Source organism: Heteronotia binoei, chromosome 11 (genome assembly GCF_032191835.1).
Source record: "Heteronotia binoei isolate CCM8104 ecotype False Entrance Well chromosome 11, APGP_CSIRO_Hbin_v1, whole genome shotgun sequence".
NCBI lineage: Eukaryota > Metazoa > Chordata > Lepidosauria > Squamata > Gekkonidae > Heteronotia > Heteronotia binoei.
The window spans coordinates 64152629-64168754 of record NC_083233.1 but is presented as its reverse complement, the minus strand read 5'-3'; the positions used below and the strand labels follow the sequence as shown (position 1 = coordinate 64168754).

General features: G+C 44.9%; 1 protein-coding gene across 1 annotated transcript in view; it reads left to right on the top strand.

Moving 5' to 3' along the window:
- Positions 1-15328, top strand: part of TXNRD2 (thioredoxin reductase 2) — a 70676-nt gene extending 55348 nt beyond the window's left edge. The window contains exons 13-18 of the mRNA XM_060248943.1: positions 1212-1307; positions 1911-2003; positions 3691-3762; positions 5917-6014; positions 10656-10880; positions 14937-15328. Coding sequence (XP_060104926.1) covers positions 1212-1307; positions 1911-2003; positions 3691-3762; positions 5917-6014; positions 10656-10779 — 483 coding nt within the window. The 3' untranslated portion in view covers positions 10780-10880; positions 14937-15328. The remainder of the gene's footprint in view (positions 1-1211; positions 1308-1910; positions 2004-3690; positions 3763-5916; positions 6015-10655; positions 10881-14936) is intronic.
- The last annotated feature ends 798 nt before the right edge of the window (positions 15329-16126 follow it).

Sequence of the window (16126 nt, the reverse complement as noted above, 5' to 3'; positions counted from 1 at the left end):
TTTCTTTCCTTCCACCAGGCAGCCTCCATATTCTCATCTCCCCCTGCTTCCTTTTCTCCTCACCATCGACCAGTGTTTTATCTTCCCCCATTTTCAGCCGTATTTATTATTTATTTACTTGATTTAGACCCTTCATGTTGCACCAACATGAAAGGCATATGGTGGGTAGTTAACAGTTGTGAAATCCCCCTTCTGACCATTTTGCTTTGGTCTGTAGACAACAACTTAAGATTCTAGAAGAGCCTATGGGTCTGAACTGGGTATTGGTGGTAATGTCTTTTTGTTGCCTTTTGTGTAGATACTGTGTTTTGTTGCTCGTCTTTTCAGGTGTTTAGTTGCTCTTCTTATCGGCTGTATTTCAGCTTTTAAGTTGGTTGAGAGCTGCCTTAGAATCATAGAGTTAGAAGGGACCTCCAGGGTTATCTAGTCCAACCCCCTGCACAATTCAGGAAACCCACAAATACCGCCCCCTAAATTCACAGGATCCACATTGCTGTCAGATGGCCATCTAGCTTCTGTTTAAAAACCTCCAAGGGAGGAGAGCCCACCACCTCCTGAGGAAGTCTTTTCCACTGAGGAACCACTCTAATGGTCAGGAAGTTCTTCCTAATGTTGAGCTGGAAACTCTTTTGATTTAATTTTAACCCATTGATTCTGGTTCTATATTCTGGGGCTGCAGAAAACAATTCCACATCATCCTTTATATGACCTTCAAGAAGATGGTGATCACATCACCTCTCAGCTGCCTCCTCTCCAGGCTAAACATGCCCAGCTCCTTCAACCTTTCTTCATAGGACTTGGTCTTCATTGGCCTTGTATGTCATGTGAATCAAAAAGTGCAATATATGGATCTTATATTATCCAACAGGCTTGTATAGCTGAGGGAATGTCCTACTGTAGGGGAGGTTGCTGGTTCTGATGTCCTCTTAGCCATGAACCCTGCAGGTGGCCCTAAGCAAGGCATTTCCTGTTGTTCTCACCCAATGCCACCCTGAGCAATATGGGGATAAAAATGATCAGGCTTCCTTGTTGGGCTGTTGTAAAGATAACATCAAGATGAGGCACATGAGGCACTCTGAAGACAAGAAGAAGTACAGAAATGCTAAATAAAGATTGCCAGGTGAGGATCTTGGAGGTTCTGCTGCTGCTCCTCCCCTTCTGTTCTTGCATCTTTCTCAAGCTGATAGAGATATTTTGTCATCTGCTCTCAGGGTCGTCCTGAACTAACACCGACGGCAATCGCTGCAGGGAAGCTGCTGGCTCGGCGTTTGTTTGGCCAGTCGAAAGAACTAATGGATTATGACAATGTGAGTATTTATCTTTTCCTTCCATAGCCTTTCAAAGTGACTCGTTGCAAAGATCACAAACTGCCACTGCTCTGCAGAGGCAGGATCATAATTTTGCTTTCCTCGTCTTTTATTTTTTTACTTGGATTTGACATCTGATTCAACAGGGTGGGCGGGTGAATTGCTAAGTGTACTTATTTGCTCTTGTATCAGCAAAACTCAAAATGCTTTTTTTTTAAAAAAAAACGTTTTTAACGTCAATTGTTGCCGCTCGCTGGTTAGGAAGTGCTCCCACCTGGGAAGCTGCATGCAGAATCTTTGCCTGGAGGTTGCTTGAATAAAGTTGGATATTTCATAACCTTAGAGCTCCACCACAGAAAGATTCAACACTGACCAGCACAGCTTTTGCAGAAACTGGTTTGTTTTTTTTCAAGGTATAAGCTTATACCTTGAATGAAACTTCGTTGGCCTTAAAGGTGCTACTGAACTCAAACTTTGTAACACTGCTTCAGTCCAACATGGCTACCCACCTGAATTTATGGAGAAACTGACACTGAGCAATGGAGTGAGAGGGCATTATATTATTTCATTTTGAGAGTAACCATGTTGTTGTTTGTTTTGGAGGTGCCCACAACTGTTTTCACACCCCTGGAATATGGATGTGTAGGTCTCTCGGAAGAAGAAGCCTCAGGCCATTTGGGGCCAGATAACATAGAGGTATGCTTGACCCTTCATTGGCATGGTCACAGACTGGAAGAATTGAGCAGCCATCTTGATGAAGTCAGTTTAGCATACTGGTTGGAGGAGAACTGGAGAGTCCTCCAAGTTCAAATCTATACAACATAAGAACATAGGAGAAGCTATGTTGAATCAGGCCAATGGCCCATCCAGTCCAACACTCTGTGTTACACAGTGGCCAAATAAACCAGGCGCCATCAGGAGGTCCATCAGTGGGATCAGAACACTAGAAGCCCTCCCACTTTGCCCCTTCCAAGCACCAAGAATACAGAGCGTCACTGAATTGGCCAGTGATGCTCTGTATTCAGGCGCCATCAGGAGATCCGTCAGTGGGGTCAGGGCACTAAAAGCCCTCCCACTATGCCCCCCCCCCCCACAAGCACCAAGAATACAGAGCATCACATGAAGCTTACTAGGGGGTCCTTGGGCCAGTCGTTCTCTCAATGCAGCCTACCATGCAGGACCAAGCCGGGGTGAAAAGAACCATTCAGGCTGTCATGACTCTTTGGGGAAATGGTGGTATAAAAATATGTAGATATCTAGCTCTTGTTCTGTTGTGGTGTGCAGCCAAGCTAGGCTGGGCCTTGCAGTTGTTCAAAGAAGTGAGTGAGGCTGGGATCTATAAAATCAAGCAGTGCATCAAGTGAGCAAGGCAAGTTTCTCTCTCACACACACTGCCAGAAGTAGGAATCCTGCCGAAATCTCTTATCAAAGAACTAAGCAGACCTTTGCCTCCAGCACTGGACAATAGAAGTAAAGATTTCAGGTTTTCACGGCTGGTAACACACATATCACGGCTGGTAACACATTCAACAGCCAGTTTCCTTATCACTACCCTTCCAGGAAGCCCCACCAAACAATGGGCACGTCCACAAACCTATTGCCCTTTCACCACACCCCCTCCAGCCTAGAAATAGCAGCTCTCCAGCAGCCCTGGCCTCACTCAATGCACAGCAGCCAAGAAGGTCAGAGCGCCTGCTCCGGCTGCAACGCCACTGAGGATGTTCTCCGCAGCCGAGAACGAAACGTCTGGAAGAAAAACTTTCTTTAGTCGAACACGGCACTTGAGCCCGAAAGATTCTACAAACCCTAATAGAAGTAAATTTCAGATGTTGACCGCCTTCTTCCATTAGATTGGAGGAGCTCATTGCACAGTTCTTGCATGACACCCATTTTGTACTTGTGCTTTTTGAGGACTGGGAGTGGGGGTTTGATTTTGTTTGGCACTCATGACAATTCGACTTCTGAAGAATGTAAGTGAAATAGTGTCACTTTGCTTTACAAGTAACTGCATTTAGTGGGCTGGATGGTGGCCACTTGTAAAGATACTCTGCCACGGAAGCTCTCTGGGTGAACTAGAGTGAGTTGTTAGTTCTGAGTCTAACACTACCTCAGAGCGTGATGGTCATGAGGATAACACGGAGAATAACACAAATGATGCTGCCAGCTGTTTGAAGTCCCATTAGGGGAGAATGGGGTAGAAATATAAAGCATATGGGTGCCGAGATGATATTTTCAAGAGATGCTATTTCCTCCCAGTGTAAAACTGCATGTAGGCCTCTGTGTCTCCAAGTGGCTTTTGGCAAAGCCAATATAAAAAATATTAACTGTAATAGATCAGAATACTAATTGCAGGGATTCTTTGTTTCATATTCCTTTCAATCAGGTATACCATGCATTTTATAAGCCTTTGGAATTTTATGTGCCTGAAAGAGATGCTGCCCAGTGTTATATAAAAGTAAGTGTTGCTAATGTCAATCGTGGTTCTGATTTGAATGATGCTCTCTATCCTCGATCGGCAACTTGTATTGCAGGAGGGCTACTTGTCAGCAGAGAGTACAACGGTTGGCCCAAAGCCTCACCTCTAATCCCTTCCTCCCACTTCCACACTGCTTGCTACCAGACCTGGGGTAATGCTTATCACCCCCCCTGTTTACCACTGGCTGCTGGTGCAGATGACATCCCTCTGACTTCCATGGGACATGGGGCAAGATAATATCTCAGTGGTAGTGAATGTGTTTTACATACAAGTAATTCCCAGTTCAAGAATCCTTGGCACCTTATTTAAAGGTTCTCTCAGTAGAACTGGGGAAGTCCTTCTCTCTCTTCTAGTGCAGCTGCCAGTCAGAGAAAGCAACGCTGGTATAAGGCAGGCTTCATATATGTTCACAAGTTGCAAACAAACAAACCTGAACCAGTTTTCTTTGGAGAGGCGGGTTTTAAGTTGGTGGTACAGCATCTGTTTTTTACACTGGTTGTCCCAGGATTAAACCACAGCATCACTGGTTAAATGGGTGAAGTCACAGGACATCTGCTTGAGACTTTGAAAAGCTATTGCCAGTCAAAATCAATAGATAGTGGTTATGTCCATGCAGACATAAGAAGAGCCCTGCTGGACCAGACCAGTGCTCTGTCTAAACCAGCATCTTGTCTCACAAATGGCCAACATAACTTAAAGGTAGACTTTTTTCGGAGAGCCTGACGGAATTAGTTTCCAATTATTTATTATGTTATTAGTTGTTCCTGTCACATAGTTTATTGCATCGTTCACCAGTTGTTCTCCCATTGTGCAATTCAGTACTTATTCATTATTTGCAATTCAGTACTTTTTCATTATTTCACACTGCTCTAATTATGTAACTCAGCCCTATTCACTGTGGGTTGTATGTTTTCTAATTTTAAATATATATATTTAAATATATATTTAATTTAATATATATTTATTAAATTAAATATATATATATATATATATATATATATATATATATTCTTAGTGCATCATTTTAAATTTTGAAGTTGTCTTGAGTGTCAGTAAGAAAGGTGGACTAGAAATGGCGTAAATAAAATTAAACATATCTCCACTACCTCACACTCGAGGCAGCTTATGACGTGATCAGATAAAAAAACCATAATCACTGGCAGTTTCAATTTGTTTAAGGCATCACAGCAAATATTAAAGACAGGGAACTGACAGGTGGAAGTTCACCATGTTGCCTCTACAGTGCCCAACTTTGTCAAGAACATGATGAAAGCTACAAAGTGTTAAGCTTTGCTGTTTTCATTATAGTATAGCAGGGGTGGCCAATGGTAGCTCTCCAGATGTTTTTTGCCTACAACTCCCATCAGCCCCAGCCATTGGCCATGCTGGCTGAGGCTGATGGGAGTTGTAGGCAAAAAACATCTGGAGAGCTACCGTTGGCCACCCCCAATGTATAGCTTTAAAAAAAAAAAAGGAAAAAGCAATAATCTTTGGGATGCGTCCAATGAGCCATACCCACCCGTGCTGCACAATCATGAAATTGCAGTACATATGTAACCCTGTGCATCAGAGCACTATGTAAGCAAAATACATTGTGTAATGTTTCAGGGCCTGGCGTGACTTTGTTCATGGGGTCGCAAAAAGTTGGACTCGACTGTGCGACTGAACAACAACAACAGTGTTTCAGAGAGAAGTGTCTTGGTCTGCAGTAGAAGAGCTAGACCACGGGTGGCCAAACCGTGGCTCAAGAACCACGTGTGGCTCTTTTACCCATATGGTGTGGCTCTCAGCCCCCACTGCCCTGTCAGCTGGCTTGGAGAATGCATTTAAGTTGCTTTCTTTCTACATCTCCCTCCCCAATCTATTTCCCTCCCTCCCTTCCCTCAAACATCTGGCATTCATGCCTCATGGCTCTCCAACATCTCACATTTATTCTATGTGGCTCTTACGGTAAGCAAGTTTGGCCACCCCTGAGCTAGACCTTTGACTCTTGAAAGCTTGTATCCCCCCAAATCATGTTGTTCTCTGAGGTGCTACTAGTTCTTCATTGTTTAATGTGTTTGGTGTAGCCCTAATTTACTCAAGTCAATTGCCCTCTCTTGTTTCTTTCCTCCCCTTCTGTATTAATTTCAGATGGTGTGTTCACGTGCCCAAGAACAGCAAATCCTTGGCCTTCATTTCATTGGTCCAAATGCAGGCGAAGTTATTCAGGGCTTTGCCCTTGGAATCAAGTAAGTAATAAAGAATGGCAGTGGGGGAGGGAGAATTTGAAAGCTCGTTCTTTTATGTTACTGTAAGATTATGAAAGATAGTGGCTTAATGTTGGCATGGCTAAAAAAAACCCCAAACTCATGTTTTAGGTTTCTTTTATGTCTCATTTCCTCTATTTTCATTAAAATATGGCTGTTCTTTATTAATAAATAGTGGGCTTAGTGACGGACATGCCAGATTTTTGTATTTATATTTATAAAATATGCTTCTTGGCAAACCCTGCTGTCGAACATCCCCCCCCACCACCACCAAATCAAATTCACCCTGCAGCTGTTAACTCTTCAAAATGCAACAAAGGGAAAGCTCTCCCAGCTTTTCTGTTCTCCAGATAAAAAATGATCATCGAAACATTCAGAAGCTTTCCTTTTAAACGGACAGACAGAAAACGGGATGAAAAGCTTGTTTTGATTACATTTTGTGTGGAGGCCTCTCTTTTAAAAGGAGCAATCATCAAAGCTTCATAGAGAAGCTCAGAGTAGTTTTTTTTCCCCCTCTGCTCCTTAGATCTGCATGGATTTTTGAAATGAGAGTGACTAGAAGTCCAAAGAGGAGGGGGATACGATAGAAACGTCTGTGGTTCAAAATGGTTAAGAGGGTTTCCTGTACCCCATCACCTGCTGAAATGCCAATTCTGTGCCTATAGAATTTGTGCAAATCCAGCATAATCTGCACACTTGCAGACCGAGGATGCTAATCGGGGAAGAAGGGCAAACAGCATCCAACGGCTGAGTGGGAAATGGAACCAAAGGAGGCTGAATACTGAAAGGGTTGAGTTGGTGCAGAAGGGTTGAACAAATGCAAGCTAACTTGCAATGCCAATGTGGTGCAATGGCTGATTTGGGCATAGTAAACCAGAATTTAAATCCCTGCTCAGGATTGAGACATCAAAGATTCATTATCAGACCCTTCAGTATTTTCAGTGGCAGGATCTTTTGACCTGGTTAAGGACTATAACTCTGGGAAGAGATGCTTCTTATGCTGGATAGGTCCATCAGAGACTGTTAGCCATGATGGGTAGATAGAGCCTCCCTGTACAGAGGCAGTATCCCTCTGAATGACAATTGCTGGTGTGGGAGCAATGGTTTGGCCTCTGTGCTGTATTTAGTGTCCGTGGGGCATCTTGTTGGCCATTGTGGGAGACAGGATGCTGAACTACATAGATAAGGGGTGGCCAAACATACTTAACATAAGAGCCACATAGAATAAATGTAAAATGTTTGAGAGCCACAAGACATGCATGTCAGATGTTTGCAGGGGTGGAATTCTAGCAGGAGCTCCTTTGCATATTAGGCCACACACCCCTGATGTAGCCAATCCTCCAAGAGCTTACAAGGCTCTTTTTTGTAAGCTCTTGGAGGATTGGCTACATCAGGGGTGTGTGACCTAATATGCAAAGGTACCAGAATCTTGCCCCTGGATGTTTGAGAGCTGCAAGGCAAGTAAGTTGGGGAGAGAGGTAGAAAGAAAGCAACTTTAAACACATTCTCCAAGCTGCAGGCTGGCTTGGCGAAGTGATTTAAAGAGAGAAATGCCTTATCCAACCTGGCCAGTGGGGGGGCGGGGGGGCGGGCAGCTTTTGCGAGCCATATAATATGTGTGAAAGAGCCCCATGTAGCTCCTGAGCTGCAGTTTGGCCACCCCGACACAGACCATTTGTCTGATCCAGGGTTGCTGCTCTTCCATGGCCCTTGCTTGGAAATTTTTGGCAGTTCTTGGTTTAAAGTGGATCAGAGACAAAATGGTGTCGTAGTTAGAGCATCAGATTAAGACTGCAGAGAGTCAGGTTCAAATCCTTGCTGATCCATGAAACTCGCTGAGTGAACATGGGCCAGTCACATTCTTGCTATTTCAGCATAACCTACTTCACAGGGGTGTTGTGAGGATAAAGAAAAGAAGAAGAAGAAGCTATTGGATATAAATCCCGCCCTCCACTCTGAAGAGTCTCAGAGCAGCTCACAATCTCCTTTCCCTTCCTCCCCCACAACAGACACCCTGTGAGGTGGGTGGGGCTGGAGAGGGCTCTTACAGCAGCTGCCCTTTCAAGGACAACCTCTGCCAGAGCTGTGGCTGACCCATGACCATGCTAGCATGTGCAAGTGAAGGAGTGGGGAATCAAACCCGGTTCTCCCAGATAAGAGTCCGCACACTCAACCACTGCACCAAACTGGGAGAAACACATATGCCACCATTTCCATCAGTCAATATTTGATAAAAAGGAAATGTTCAAAGGTGGGTAGAGAGAATGTGAGAGGGGTATTAGGAGAGCAGGATTTTCATGTGTGCCTTTATAGAGTATGGAACTTCATGTTGTATAAAAGCAAGGTCTCTCTCTGGAGAGGCATGGAGAAGATCCATATGCAGATAGGCCATTTTCAGTATTTTCCTATTAAATAGATATTTTTGCTCCTCAAACCCAACACCAGGTTTTAATTTCCAGGGAAGACTGTAGCTGCATGGGGTGTTCTTTTTCCTTGTCACTGCTGCCCTCAAGTGGTTGGCAGCAGAAGGATATGAGAAATGCAGATAAAAGTCTAGCTTCTGCAGAGATGATCAGCTTGGAGCCTATAGAATGAACCGTTTCGATGAAGAGAGTAAAATCTAAGCGTAGGATGTGCAGGCTTTTGAAAATCTGTCAGGGGGTTTGCTTCAGATGTTATTGCCCTACTGCTTTCTAGTAAGTAGGTTCCTACTGTGTACTTTTGACATTCATTTAACATGTTAAATAGTTGTACTTTGCTTCACCTCTGGTTGTATCCAGATTTCTACAAGTCAAATCCTATTGCATTGTCTATTGGATTTTATTGCTGATTTCACTGACTTGTTCTTTGTGATCTGCCTTGTGTCACAGTGAGAAAGGTGGACTATAAAGAAAGTAAATAAATGGATAATTGTATGCAGGGCTTTTTTTGAGCAGGAACGGAGTTCTGGCTGGCTTGGCATCAGGGGGTGTGGCCTGATATGCAAATGAGTTCCTGCTGGGCCTCTTCTGTTAAAAAGCCCTGTGTGAAACAACGGTGATGTTGGGTGTGGCCTAATATGGAAATGAGTTCCTGCTGGGCTTTTTCTACCAAAAAAAAGCCCAGGTTGTATGAACATATTCAAGCTGCCTTATAGTGAATCAGAATGTTAGTCCACTTAGCTCAGTATCATTGGCTGTGATTCGCAGCAGCTCTCCAAGTCTCAGGCAGGGAGAAGAGTTTTCCCTAGTGGCTGGTACCTGAGACCCTTTTACTGGTGATGCTGGAGATTGAACCTGGAGCCTTCTGGAGGCAAAGTGCATTCTCTGTCTCCAAGCCACCACTCCTCCTTTTTCAGAGTCCTTATGTATATTCTTGTTAGAAACTAAGCCAAATGAAAACCAGATCAAATTAAGACGGCAGAGCCTGGGTCAAGGGGAGGGGTGGCTCAGAAACCAGTGATTATAGGCTATGCATATTTCTTGCATATGTTTTGCAGTCCATTAATTGTTAGCAGTAAAAAATTCTGGTTAGGCTTTTTTAAAAAACTGAAAAAAAGTCATCTTTTTGATGTTCCATCCAAAAGACCCTGCTCAAAGGAAGTATGTGAAATCTGATCAGCACTCTGCCTTGCCCAGACAAACTTAAAAATAATAGCCAAAGGTTTGTGTGTGTGTGTGTGTGTGTTGGGTGCTTTTTTACATTGAAAGATCAAGCCATGACGTTTCATTTCATGATTCTTGAGTTTAAAATATAGAAAACAATTGACGTATATTTGTATAAAAAGCCTAGCAGGAACTCATTTGCATATTAGGCCACACACCCCTGGCATCATCATTGTTTCACACAGGGCTTTTTCTTCAGAAAGGCCCAGCAGGAACTCATTTGCATATTAGGCCAAACCCCCTGATGCTAAGCCGGCTGGAACTGCGTTCCTGTGCATTCCTGCTCAAAGAAAGCCTTGGCTGTAGTAGTAGTAGTAGTAGTAGTACTGCTGAACATCAATGGCAATTACGTTGTTCTGATTCAAATAACTGTAAGGTAGGCCACTGGTATTATCTCCTAGGAGGGGAGCTGAAACAAAGAGCATCTTGTCCACCTACTGAGTACATGGTGGTAAGATTCAAGTAATCTTAAAAATGCTTGGCTACTAAAGTTGTGTTTAGGAAGAGGCACAGGGACATATAAGCATGAAAGATGGAGCCACCTTTATGCTGCATTGGCTGACTGTCGGATCCATCTAACTCATGGCTATCTAATGAGCAGTGGCTCTCCCAGGGCTTTGGCAGAAGCAGCTTTGCCTTTTGATCTGCCCCTGAGATCCTGAGAGGTGTCAGAGGGACCTTCTGTGTGGAAAACCTGTGCTCTGCCACTGAGCCACAGCCATCAAAGCAAACCCAGGGCGCCATGCCAGTGTTGGTCTACCATTGCCAGACGTAGCCCAAGAGGTCTCCAGATACCTTAAGTCGTTTTGTTACCTTTTGTGGACATTTGACAGCAATGCTGATCCTGTGAACTTAGGGGGAAGTACTTGTGAATTTCCTGCATTGTGCAGGGGGTTGGACTAGATGACCTCAGGAGGTCCCTTCCAACTCTGTGATTCTTTGAGTGTTTTACCTGCCTGTGTTCTTCCCTTCTGTCCAGATGCGGTGCTACCTATTCACAAATGCTGAAGACGGTTGGCATTCACCCGACTTGCGCCGAGGAAGTCACAAAGATGCACATTACGAAGCGGTCGGGCTTAGATGCAACCGTCACTGGCTGTTGAGGTTAGCTGCCATCCCTGGGGAAGCCAGTGAAAGAGCACGTGGCAGAAGGTGTATAAAGAGCATGGGACGGCTTGAAGACACGCGAAGCCTGGAGCTACAGGTACTCTATAGTTTAAATCTTTTTAGTCCTAGCTACATATCAGCTTGCAAGCAGATAAACTAGGAGCCCCGTGGCGCAGAGTGGTAAAGCTGCAGTACTGCAGTCTGAACTCTCTGCTCACGACCTGAGTTCAATCCCAGCGGAAGCTGGGTTCAAGTAGCTGGCTCAGGTCGACTCAGCCTTCCATCCTTCCGAGGTCGGTAAAATGAGTACCCAGCTTGCTGGACGGAAAGTGTAGATGACTGGGGAAGGCATTTGCAGAGTGCCAGGATTTTGGTGGGCACTCTTGAAAGGCACCAAACCTGATTATTTTGCAAGTGTTGGGGGAGGTGAAATACCTTAACTGTTATAGTTAGGCCTACAAAAAATTGAACTGAGCAACTAAGTATAGCCAGCTCAGCTGGTTTATGGTAGCTGAGCAATTTCTGTATATCAGGAGTCCTCAACATGGTGCCCGTGGGCACCTCCCAGCACCTTTCCTGGCACCCACCAAGTTTTTTTAGATAATGAGTGGGGCCAGGTGGGGCTTTTGTCCAGCAAGTCTTCTAATTGGCCATTGGAGATTTAAATGTTGCTTCAGCAGCAGCTGTTATCACAACACAAAGAAGGATCTTCACTTTGTGGCTCAGGGAAAACTGTGGCAGCCATTTTGAGGCTAGCTCTGCCTTTAGAAGCCATTTTGGGCTGTGCTCTCTGCACTGTGTCAGAATTCCAAAGGTGCCCACAAGGCCACTACTGTATATAAACTTCAATGTTTAAAAGAAGAAGAAAAAACACTCCTTGGCAAAGCCAGAAAAGGGGGTTTCTAGGGGCCAAGCTGAGCAGTCCTGTGTTAAAATTGAGATTGTGTGGTAAGAGTCAAAAGAAGAGAGATAGCAAAGTAAGCAATCCTAATACTGTAGCCCAAGTTCCCACTGCCAGAGGCAAAAAGTACAAGTGGCTTGTTCAGACCTAGAAAGTGCTGCAAGCAAGATCAGGAAATGAGACTCCCACTTGTCCGTACAGACACTGTGTGTGGGTTTTTTTCCTTGTTTGGATTATTGCTGGACACTGCATGACACCTGTTTGCAAGCAGCACTTTTAGGACCTTGCCTGGACACTGTCCTGGTCATGGCAAACATTTTCCTAGTTGTGAACTGCATCTTGTTGGCCAGTAGAGGGAGCCGCTGATTCATGTGAGGCAAGAAGATAGTACTCGGGTTACAAAGTCAAACTCCTGCCTTGGAAAGGCATTTATTGTCCATGATAGGGATAATAGCTTAATGTTTTAGTTTCCTGTAAGACTGAAGAAGGGCCTTTCACGCATCCTAAATTCAGTCCCTGATCACCCCTAAATGTAACATTTTGTATGCATAGAACAGTTGGGAGATAAGCAGGGCAGGAGGACTCAGTCTGCTGTCTGGGGAAAATAAAGGTAGTCTTAACATACCATGGATTCGCCATCCTGCCCAGTGTTTACTGATCTTACTTGCTGAAACTTGTATGCGTGCAAAATGCCCCAGGAAGAAAGAGAGTGTGGTCCTTTTGGTGTTGGTCTAACCGTGCTACTACTTGGGTGAATCTTTGATTGATTTCCTCCCATATCTTGAAATAACATTCTTAGAACATCTGACAGTGGAGTTTGTTTGGCTTCTATCTCTGCAAAACCATCACTTTTGTGGTGTGTGTCCCAAGGTCTACAGCTTGCTCAGTGCAACCAAAGAAACTTGACTTCATTGTCTCTCTCTATGTAGATAGATACTGTGTTTCCCCGAAAATAAGACACTGTCTTATATTTGTTTTTTTCTCAAGAAGACACACTGGGCTTATTTTCAGGGGATGCCTTATTTTTTATTAAGTATGATACAACAATCTACATTTATTCAAATACAGTTAAGTCATCTTCTGGAACATTGTCATAACTCTCCAGACCCGGAATTCCATCCTGAATTTTTTGCGACGCCCATCACTAGGTCTTATTATCGGGGTAGGGCTTATATTTAACAAATGCATAGAAATCCTGCTAGGGCTTATTTTTTGGGTAGGTCTTATTTTCAGGGAAACAGGGTATATAAAAGTGTAGCTGTTGCCTGCAGGTATTTTCCAGGAATTATTCTAATGTACAGCAGCCCCGTAGCCAGAAATTTTGGGGTGGGGGGGCCCAGGACATAAAATTTTGGGTGGGGGCTGTGGAGTCTTGGCTGCTTCTTCCAGCAGCCAGCCTCCAGGCCCCAGCTCTCTCTCTCTCACACTTTTGGGGGTGGGAAGAAGAGTCTGGGGAGAGCGGCAGCAGCAAAAATGGGGCTGGGGGGGAGAGCTTGGGAGGCAGGGAAGAGCCTGGGGAGGGCAGCAGCAGCGAAAACGGCTGCGGGAAGAGCGGGAGAGGCAGGGAAGAGCCCGGAGAGAGCAGCAGCAGTGAAAACGGGGCTGTGGAGTGAGCTTAGGAGGCAGGGAAGAGTCCGGGGAGAGCAGCGGTGGCGAAAAAGGGGCTTGGGAAGAGCCCGGGGAGAGTGGCGGCAGCAAAAACGGGGCTGCGGGGAGAGCTGGGGAGGTAAGAATGGGGTGGGAAGAGCCTGGGGAGAGCGGTGACGGCGGCAAAAATGGGGCCACAGGGAGAGCAATGGGGAAAGGAGGGACCACACAGGTGGAAGTGGGGTTTGGGTGGAGGGGCCGTGCCCCCCCCCCCGGACCCACCATGGCTACGGGCCTGATGTACGGTGCTGCAGTGAAACCGACATCTTTCTACAGATGGACATGTGGGATTTAATAAGGAGCTAAGTTGCTTCTTTAAAAGGAAATAAAGGGAAAGGGTTTTTTAAAAAAAAAGAAATAGGGCAAGCAGCATTAGGCCAAACTTATTATCTGTCATTTCTCCTGTTAAGAACATAAGAGAAGCCATGTTGGATCAGGCCAATGGCCCATCCAGTCCAACACTCTGTGTCACACAGTGGCCAAAAAACCTAGGTGCCATCAGGAGGTCCATCAGTGGGGCCAGGACACTAGATGCCCTCACACCGTTGGTGCTCCCAAGCACCAAGAATACAGAGCATCACTTCCCCCAGACAGATGTTCCTTACAGGAAGGAATTTTACCTCCCAGAGTTCCTCATTCCAAGGAATGCATTATAATTGTGATGGTGCTTTTAATAATAAAATAATAATAAATTTTATTTATACCCCGCCCTCCCCGCCGAGGCAGGCTCAGGGCGGCTTACAGGACATGGTAAAACCATGTTAAAACAATAAAAATAATTTAAAAATAATGTCATGTTTCCTTTTCTTCCACTTCTCAACTCTGAGGCAGTAAAGCAGAAGTCTGGCCCAATCAAAATGGCAGGGTTATTTTCTTGTCCAAGGGAGAATATTTCGGCTTTGTGATCTTCATGTGTGCGGGGGAGAGGGGTCCTCAGGCATAATGCCTCATTTTGGAGAGACCCCTTTGCCCCTCCTCCTCAACACCAGCCTCGTACTTGCTCATACAGCTGATGAGCGAGGAAGCAGGCAGCAGCTCACGCCAACCTGAGAGTGAGCAATGGCACTAAGGAACAGCAGCAGGAGGGCACCAGGTATTCTTGTTTCCCTGGAACCTCTTCTTGTCAAGAGCATGTAGCATCCGTGTGTTGATTGAGCACAATGTCCCATTTCTCTTCTCTCACTTTGCAGCAGCTGATAGGGGCACTGGGCGACTAGATCATCTCGTTAATAGCCTCTTCTCCAATTTATCAATAAATATCTTGGGCTGCTATGTCAACTTGGAACCGTGGAAGATTAATCAGTTTTCCTCCCATTATGACACCACCAAATAAATGAAAAGCTTGCTGTGCTGGCACCAAGCGGAACGGTCTGGTGGGACATGGTACAAGACTGTACAGAGGGTGTGAAGTCAATCCATACTATTTCTTCTAAAACGTCTCTGCGAATTGAGCCCTTCCAAATGCAATTTTTTTTTTTAACTTCTGTTGTTTTAGAATAATGATGCAGACTCCCATAAGGTTTAGCATCAGCCAGTCCTGCATTCCAGCACAACTTAACCCGTCGCCGATAAGCCTGACTTTGTTTTCTCGTTTCTTTTCTATATACGTAAATCTAGAACTGTGCCGATGGGCTGGAACCGACGGCAAGGCTGGGAGAGATGGAAATGAATGGGATTTGCTCCTTTCCTGACGGATTCTGCCTCTTGCTCTCCAGGGATGGCTTTTTGTAACAATATCGGCCTGGCTAATGTTGACTCGAAGGGTCTGATGGATGATTCGGATTATTTCCTGCAGGCTCAAAGCTGGAAAATGTGTGTTTAGCCAAACACAACGCAGTTAGTCAGGCTGCCCCACTGGATGCCAGCTAATGACGTCTTGTGTATTAAACCCCACAGTGGAGAAGACAAGTCTGATGTTTGCTGGGTCCTTCATCAACACGCGCTACATTTATCATTAGCAACTGGATGGAAAAATAAAAAGTGCTTCTTCCCCTAGAGTGTGGCACTCATTAATACTGCTATTTGTGGTAGCTTTTTAAAGATAATTTTCTATTGTGCTCTCTTGGTTGTTTTCCAGCCAATTTGGTGTAGTGGTTAAGTGTGCAGACTCTTATCTGGGGGAACTGGGTTTGATTCTCCACTCCTCCACTTGTAGCTGCTGGGAATGGCCTTGGGTCAGCCATAGTTATTGCAGGAGTTGTCCTTGAAAGGGCAGCCACTGTGAGAGCCCTCTTAGCCCCACCCACCTCACAGGGTGTCTGTTGTGGGGGGAGAAGATATAGGAGATTGTGAACTGCTATGAGTCTCTGATTCAGAAAGAAGTGTGGAGTATAAATCTGCAGTTGTGTTCTTCTTCATCATCATCTTCTTCTTCCATTAGACTCAATATTATGGGATTTTCTTGCACGTATTTCCCCCTTCCAGAGCATCAGGGATTGACAAAACCAGCAAAAGGATGTGGCCTGGAGTTTGTCCCCTTCCTTTGAGATAATTTGGAAGATAAATATTGACTCCATTCTCATACCGGGCTAAAGAGCTTTTCCTAACCACGAACTAGAAACCAAAGCATGGCCTGAATTTCTAGACATCGATCGAGTAGCCATTATTTTAGTGATGTTTTGCTCATTTTGTTACCCTTGCTCCCAGCACTCAACTTCTTCACTCCACTTCAATCCTCTGGTCAGGTCTGTTTTCAGAATCTGGTTGTGGCCATAACTATGGCTTGTCAGTTCAGATACCATTTCAAACTACAGTTAGCCCAAACCATGATCAGCAAACCCATTCCAAATAATGAT